We start from the raw sequence: 8,798 nt of genomic DNA on the forward strand, positions 1-8,798 counted from the left end.
GAGAAAGAGAGTGGAGAGCTTTGTTTTATTTTATTTTATTTTATCATTTTTACTATTATTTATATTATTATTATTATTATTTCTCATGTATATATTATTATTTATATTATTATATTATATATGCCCTCTCCATATTTATTTATATTATTACTATCATTATTGTTACTTCTATTATTTTTATTTCGACTACTATTTATATATATATATGTATTATTGGTTGTATTATTATTATTATTACTATCACCCTATTGTTATTACTTTACTTTTGTATTCTAATATATTATTAATATTACTCATATTTTCATTATTTTTGCTATTACTATTATTATTATATATTAATGTATATTTTTATGTATATATATATATTTATATATAGTATTGTTTTTTATTACTTTAATTTAATATTTTTATTATATTTGCTTTTTTATTTCTATATTATTATTATTATTATTATTATTATTATTATTATTATTATTATTATTATTATTATTATTATTATTATTATTATTATTATTATTGTTATTATTATTATCATTGTTTGTGTTATTTATTTATTTACGTATATATCATTTACTTAAGTTTTATTTTACTTTTCATTATATTTGATCTGTGATTATTTAGCGTGTTAGCTAATTTTTGTTATTCTCGTCTCTTATTTTATTTTATATTAATGCATCTATTATGCTCATGTATATTATCCTCTTTTTATTTTATTTCGATTTACAAATATCACTTTATGATTTCTAATTCTCTAAATCTAATTCAAGTTAAATGAGTATATTCCAAGCGGTTTATAATTATTCGTTTAAAAATTCTTTAAAAGCGGAGACGATGTTCGATGTTTAGCAATTCGGGGAATCGTGCCCTATCGTGTTGGGTTGCAATTTCTTGTTTGCCCAAAATAATCGGATGTCTCTTTAGAATTTCGTTCATGTTTTCTAAAAACCTTTTAAAACGAAGGAAATGTTCGACGTTCGGCAATTCGGGGAATCGTGCCCTATCGTGCTGGGTTGCAATTTCTCGTTTGTGCAAAATAATCGAATATCCCTTTGAAATTTCATTCACGTTTTCCAAAGCGAGACAATGTTCACGTTTAGAAATTTGAAGAACCGTGCCCTACTGTGTTGGGTTTCGATTCTCTCGTTGGACTAAATAATTGGGCATCCTTTTGCGGTTTTCAACATATAAATTTTTGAAGTCAAAATTCATCATGTTTTCGAGGGCTTAAAGGATCATGTCCTATTGTGCTGGATGTGATGTTATATTCCTCTTAGGCAAGAGAATTTTGATGACTAACTTGAGTTACTCAAATGTTATAAAAAAGGAATCACATTTCAAAAACATTTTTTAAAGCTTAGACATAAAGACAGTATTTAATCGATTTGGTACCAATTTTGGGCGTAGTGAGGGTGCTAATCCTTCCTCATGCGTAACCGACTCCCAAGCCCGTTTTCTAAAATTTTTGTAGACCAAAATTGTTGTTTTAGTAAATCATAAATGTTTTATTAAAATAACCAAATTTTGAGGTGATCCAATCATACCAAAACAAAAGATCGGTGGCGACTCCATGCATTTGTTTTTCAAAAGTCGATTACCCCTTTTTTTTAAAATTTTAAAATTTTTAAATCGAGGAATGGTTTCGACAGCTTGGCGACTCCACTGGGGAAATTTGAGAGTCGAGCCATAAAAATCAATTATTTACTGTCTTTTTGACGAAAACTGAAAATTTACTTTAAAAATTTTGTATCTTTTGGTTGCATTTGATTGTGTGATTGTTTTAGTACGGGTCTTGTAAAAAAAACACTGCATTTCATTGCATGACCACTGTGGTCACACCTTCTAAGTGGGAGTAAAAAACTACGCTTTCGTGAGGTTTTCACCTTCGCATGGGCTAGTGGATTGCTTTCGGGGTACATCCGTACCTATGATTTCGTGAGATTTTCATCTCCGCATGGTCATAGGGAAATGTATCCCCCTGAACCGAACTCGATCTATATGAGCCTATAATGGGTGAGGATTGAGGAATCTGCTGGTTCGGGTACCTTATCTCTAGAACTAAACCACATATAATAAACCTTAGGAACCATCCTTGGATGAAGCCGCATCAAGCCTTAGTACTTACCCGTATATGCGTCATAATTATCGTTTATGTGCTTGCATTCTATCGCTATTATTTGACACTAACCGGTGTTTTATTTTGTTTTGTCTTTTTTACATAACATTGCATACTAAAGGAGGCGTTAATCTGTATTCAATTACTAAGTTAGAAAATTTGACATGGAGAATGAATTTCTTAGTAAAGTCGAGGATAATGCGGCCGTTCGTGCATGGTCGAAGAGGCTGCAATCAGAGAGAGGGGATAGCTTGGTAGAAGGGTATGTATCGGAGCTGCAAGATTTCACTCGCGTCAATGTAGTACAAAACGAGCTGCAAGAGTTGAGAGACATTTGGGCTAGTTGGAATGAAGGAATCAAGCAATTGTTTTACCAAAATTATGGTGACGTATCCTACCTGCTAGACATTAGAGTGAATAAGAATTTATTCCGAGCCTTGGTGCAGTTTTGGAATTCTGCGTACAAGTGTTTCACTTTTGGGGAAGTGGATTTGGTACCTACCATGGAGGAATACACTACTTTGCTCAAGTGTCCCAAAATTCAGGTCCGAAAGACTTATGCTCGGGTTTTTAGTAGTCAGACATTCGTGAAGAAACTGATGAGCATTTCTGGGATGAGCGAGCCTTGGGTCACTAGTCGGATTCAGCAAAAAGGAGATAGTAAATGTATCCCTTAGGAGAATTTGCGAGATTTGATCTTGATACATCCAGATGAAAGAAAGAGGGTTGATATATTTGCCTTAAGCATCTACGGATTAGTGATGTTTCCTAAGGCTTTGAGGCACGTGGACGAGGCGGTCATTGACTTGTTTGATCGCCTTGAAAAGGGAATCACACCGGTGCAGACAATATTGGCAGAAACGTTCAGATCTTTGAGCTCATGTCGAAAGACAGGCAAGGGGCGATTCATTGGATGTGCACAATTATTGATGGCATGGTTCCACGGCACTTTTGGAAGGTAGACAAAGTTTCCTATCGAGTCTTCTCTGAGGGTTATTTCCTATTGAAAGAAGAAGCAGCTATACAGAGGAGAGAGGATATCTCAGAGGAGAAATGGATGGACATTCTTCAGAACCTCAAGGAGGGGGATATCGAGTGGAGAGCTTATTGGATGGTTCCTGACGGGATCATGTACCGATGTGGTAACTTCGATTGGGTGCCATTGTTAGGAATTTGGGGAGCTACCGGGTATACTCCACTATTAGCCTTGAGGCAATATAAGTCAAGGCAGTTTGTACCCACGACCTATGGGCTTGCTCAGAGTGAATTCTCATTTAAAGGTGCTCATTATAAGAAGAGAGTTCAGGAGTTATCGGATGCTTGGAAGCAAACTTGTTGGATGAAGAGGTTAGCCATCGGTTCCATAGTAACGCCTGAGTATAGCGAGTGGTTTAGGAAGAGGATTAATGATAATATTCCTAGGCCAAACTTGGATAATGCTCAGCCTATCGGGGAACAATTACAAATCGCCCCATCATAATTGGAAATTATAAGGTAAGATTTCGAGAAGAAGAGTTCGGAGCTCAGGAATAAGATTGAACAGTTAGAAGAAGAGAAGATGCATCTAAGGTTAGAAGCTGATGTTCAGAGGTCAGAGGCTGAGAAATGGAGAAAAGGAAAAACTAAGGCCGAAGAAGACCTAAACAGCTTGAAGACAGACTACAAGAAGCTGCGCCTATCTATGAGGACTGCGGGTTTAGGTAAGACTTCCGAACAATGGCACCACAAAATTCAAGAAGAAAAAACCAATACCGATCGATGGGAAAGAAAATTTCGAGAAGCTCAGGCACAAAACGAAGATTATGAGAAGAGTCTGTCGAAGAGCAGAAATGAGCGAGGTGAACTAAGGGCTAGAGTGGCAGAACTTGAGAAGTCCCTGCATCAGTACCGAAATCGCAACACCCCAATAGAGCTGAGGGCAAGCTTGAGCCAGATAGAAGAGATGAAAGGAAGGATAGGAGAGTTAAAGGCATCACTGCAGAACTGTGAGATGCGGATCCAGTTTTTCGAGGTAAACGAAGATCGTTGGAAAGAGCAGCTTCACCATGCGCAAGGCCAAGTCAGAAACAGAGATTACCTTATGGGGGAAGCCATAACCCAAATTCGGGAGGTAGCAGACTACTTGCAAACTTTAGCGGTTCAAGCAGACATACTGAGCGTGAAGTATGAGTTGGAGTCGGATCGCCGACAAGAGCTGGCCTCATTGCTTAGAAAAATTAGGACTTTAAGTGTTAGAGCGAAATTTTATTTGTAATTCGACTTTACGTAAAAGATTTTATTTTCGAGTGAAATTTTCTAAGGGCAATTGAATCAAAATTGATGCCTCCTTTACATTCATGCATTTGCATTACATCATATCATTATGCATTAAAGACCATAAGAGTTTTCTAATTAATTAATTAAAAATTATTTCAGTAACCTGGAAACTAACGAAAACCAACCAACTACGCACTCCTACGGTATAAGAAAAAAATCAATGGATAAGAGACTCGAGAAATTGGAGCAAATGCAAAAGGACATGCAAGAACAAATGCAGTCACAGATGGAAGAGCAGCTAGCCAGGATTCAGCGAGAGATGAAGGAGCAAATGATGGAGTCCCAAAAAGAAATGATGTCCCAGTTATCCAAATTGCTGTTGGGAGGAATGGATAAGGGAAAGGGCCCCATGGACCAAGTTGAGAAAACCAATGAAGATCTCCAATACCCCCCTGGCTTTACTCCGGTGCATATACCGATGAAACCTGAGATTAACTTACAAAAACCATCGGTCAGAATCATGCCCCAGCAAGTTCAGGCCGGAGCTTCAATTCCGATAAACTTCCAAGCTGGCTCAGGCTCTAACTTTGTCAACAACCCGAACTATCCGCCCGTTCTCGACTTGGATGAAGCTGCTGAAGAGGAGAAGGTAAGGATGGATTCGTAAAAACAATTGGAAGAACGTTGTAGATGGCTCGAGGAAAAATTCAAAGCCATAGAGAGCGCGGATCGTCATCAAGGGATTGATGCCAAGGATATGAGTCTGGTCCTAGATTTAGTCCTCCCCCCTAAATTCAAAATGCCTGAATTCGAGAAATACAATGGAACAAGTTGCCCTGAAGCCCACATCACCATGTTTTGCAGGCGAATGACGGGATATGTTAACAATGACCAGCTACTGATCCACTGCTTTCAAGATAGTCTGGTTGGAGCGGCGTCTAAGTGGTATAATCAACTGAGTCGAGCTAAGATTAACTCATGGAAGGACCTGGCTCAGGCCTTTATGAAGCAATCCAATCATGTGACGGACATGACCCCCGACAGAATCACTCTCCAGAATATGGAAAAAAAGTCAAATGAAAGCTTGACGGATACACAAAGATGGAGAGAGGTGGCCATCTGAGTTCAAATAGCCACTTTTAGAAAAGGAGACGACAATGCTCTTTATCAACACCTTGAAAGCCCCTTTTATCACCCATATGTTAGGAAGTGCCACAAAAAGCTTCTCCAACATAGTGATGACAGGGGAAATGATTGAGAATGCTGTGAGGAGCGGCAAAATAGAGTCGGGAGAGAGTGCCAGAAAGTCGACCCCAAGGAAAAAGAACAATGAAGTGAACAACACGAGCACATTCAACAAGGGGCAGTCTAAGTCAATTACCGTGAATCAACCCAAAACGGTGACTACCAATCAACAAAGCTCTGTAAGACAAGAATCCAATTCGAGGAAGAACACAGAAAGGCCACAATTCACCCCTATACCTATGACATATAGGGAGTTGTACCAGAACCTATTCAATGCTCATGTAGTATCCCCTTTCTACCTAGAGCCACTGCAGCCCCCGTATCCCAAATGGTATGACACAAATGCCCAATGTGAATACCACGTGGGAATTATCGGGCACTCAATCGAGAATTGCACTGCGTTCAAGAAAGTAGTCGAAAGACTCATTAAGGTGGGGGTTGTGAAATTTGATGACCCAGCCACGCCCAATGTAGCAGGAAACCCACTCCCCAATCATACTGACCAAGAAGTGAATGGGATAAGTGAAGACTTGAACAAGAAGACCAAGTATGAGGTGGCAGAAGTCAGGACCCCGTTAAGGCGGGTATGGAAGGAGATGGCCAAGAGAGGATTGATTGTGTTGGACTCGAGGGAAGAATCCAAAGAAGAGAGAAACTACTGTGAGTTTCACGACAAGGTGGGGCATGAAATCCAAGATTGCGTGGAGTTCGAGCCTAGTACAAAACATGATGAACAATAAAGAAATTGAATTCTATGAAGAGACCAAAACCCCGTAGAGGGAGATATATGTGCATCGGAGGGAGAATCGACGGCACAAAATCGAACGCCTAACTATCCCATGGTGATCATTTCGAGACCCAAAAATAATGAAGCCGGAGTACAAATGCCACCGAGGGTCATAATCCAAAGACCTACAGTTTTCCCTTACAAAGACAGCAAAAAGATCCCATGGAATTATAATTGCAGTGTGATGATGCCGGGAAAGGAGAGCCCGGTTGACGCTTCAAGAGGGGACCAAGGCAAGGGTTTCTATACACGTAGCGGGAGGCGTTATGATACGGCGAATGAGGAGGTACAGCCCATAAAAGGAAAAGCCCAGGTGGTTGAGGAAATGAAGGGAAAAGTAGCCAAACCTATTAATGAGCCAGTTAACGAAGAGGAGGCCAAGGGGTTTTTAAAATTCCTAAAGCATAGCGAATATAGCGTGGTGGAACAGCTACGTAAACAACCAGCCCGTATTTCGGTGTTGGCCTTACTTCTAAGCTCGGAAGTTTATCGTAGCGCGCTAATGAAGATCTTAAACGAGACATACGTTGCCAATGACATCTCCGTTAACAAGCTGGACCGTTTGGTGAACAACATAAGTGCTGACAATTATATCTTATTTAATGACGATGAGATACCACCCGGAGGCATGGGGTCGACTAAAGCTCTGCATATCACCACGCGCTGTAAAGGGTACACGCTGCCAGGCGTACTGATTGACAATGGGTCGACTTTAAACGTCCTGCCTTTGACCACGCTGAATAGATTACCTATAGACAGCTCTCACATGAAGGAGTGCCAGACCATCGTAAAAGTATTTGATGGCACAGAAAGAAAAGTGATGGGCAAAATCGAGGTGCCTCTTCAGATTGAGCCAAACACATGTGAGGTGGATTTCCTCGTAATGGACATCAAGCCCTCATACAATTACTTGTTGGGAAGGCCCTGGATACATTCGGCTGAGGCAGTACCTTCCTCGTTGCATCAGAAATTGAAACTAGTATCGGAAGGGAGATTGATAACGATCAAGGCTGAGGAGGATATTATTGCAACTGTGAGCAATAATGCACCCTATTTGGAGACAGATGACGAAACAATCGAATGCTCATTTCGATCTTTGGAATTTGTTAATGCGATGTTCATCGCCGAGGGAAGTGAAATTCTGGTGCCAAAATTGTCTAAAACCACGAGGATGAGCCTCCAGTTGACGATTGGAAGAGGGGCCCTACCCGGAAGGGGACTTGGGAGACATCTGCAAGGAAAGGTTGAAACGCCAATGCCAAAAGATAAGAGAGACCGTTTAGGTTTAGGATTTAAGCCGAATGCGAAACAAAGGAAAAGGGAGCTGGAAAAGAAGTAAGAAAGAAGAAAAGTTCGATTAACGGGGGAGGAAATCAAGTGGGAACCAATGACATTCCCCCATATATCGAAAACATTTGTGTCCGGGGGAATCATTCATCCCGAGAGAGACACACCAATTACGAGAGCTATAGGAGAAAGGCTGAAAAGCTTGGACATCAACGTCATATGCGAAGAGGAGACTGGAAGAGAGAATTTTTCGGGCATTTACCTCTGCACGCCTGGAAGTGTTCTGGACAACTAGACTGCGGAAGAGATTCCTGTAGTTTTTAGAACGGATTCAGAGTAATGTCCAAAACACACTTATTGCTCTAGGCCTAGGAGTAATAAGAATCTTTTGTGAAATAGGCCGATGTTTAAAAACGACATTTCAGTAAAATGCACAGTTATTATCATTTTTGGGCAAATGTTATCTCGTCATTTCAATTCCATTCATAACCATACAAATGATTACTTTCGAATTCTTTTATTCTTAAAACATTCTTTTAAATATTCTTTCATTCGTCATTCATAATCATATCACACAAATAAATGTTTCGATTCTTTTGATTCTTTGTATCTGCCTTCGTCCTCATAACAGGTCCCCAGATATTAATGATACGAGTGACACTGCTAGCGACTCAGAATTTCCTTTCGAGCAAGATGTGTGTATGGATGATTCTTAGGATTTTGAAGAGGACTAAAGCTGTAACCTATCTCCTGATTTGTTGAGGATGGTAGAACAAGACGAGAAACAAATCCTACCTCACAAAGAATCAGTCGAAATTGTGAGTTTAGGAGAAGGACAAGAGGTGAAGATCGGAACATGTATCACCGCAGAGATGAAGCGAGACCTCATTGAATTACTTTAAAAATTCAAAGATGTCTTTGCATGGTCATACCAAGAGATGCCCGGGTTAGACACTGACATCGTGGTGCACCGACTCCCCATAAAAAAAGAGTGTAAGCCTGTTCAGCAAAAACTCCGAAGAATGAGGCCCAACGTCTTGCTAAAAATAAAGGAAGAAGTTCGAAAGCAGTTCGATGCTGGATTCCTGAAGGTGGTAAAATACTCAGATT

The 8,798-nt window shown here is 39.7% G+C and overlaps 1 protein-coding gene across 1 annotated transcript; it reads left to right on the forward strand.

The window, feature by feature from the left end:
- Positions 1–6,453: 6,453 nt before the first annotated feature.
- On the forward strand, positions 6,454–7,740 carry LOC128281789 (uncharacterized). Its single transcript, XM_053019908.1, has one exon. The coding sequence runs from the start codon at positions 6,454–6,456 to the stop codon at positions 7,738–7,740; it is 1,287 nt and encodes a 428-aa protein (XP_052875868.1).
- The last annotated feature ends 1,058 nt before the right edge of the window (positions 7,741–8,798 follow it).

The sequence above is a fragment of the Gossypium arboreum genome, chromosome 10 (genome assembly GCF_025698485.1).
Source record: "Gossypium arboreum isolate Shixiya-1 chromosome 10, ASM2569848v2, whole genome shotgun sequence".
NCBI lineage: Eukaryota > Viridiplantae > Streptophyta > Magnoliopsida > Malvales > Malvaceae > Gossypium > Gossypium arboreum.

Bases quoted from the DNA above. Each gene is read 5' to 3' on its own strand.
- LOC128281789 (XM_053019908.1), top strand. From the start codon at position 6,454: ATGGTGATCATTTCGAGACCCAAAAATAATGAAGCCGGAGTACAAATG.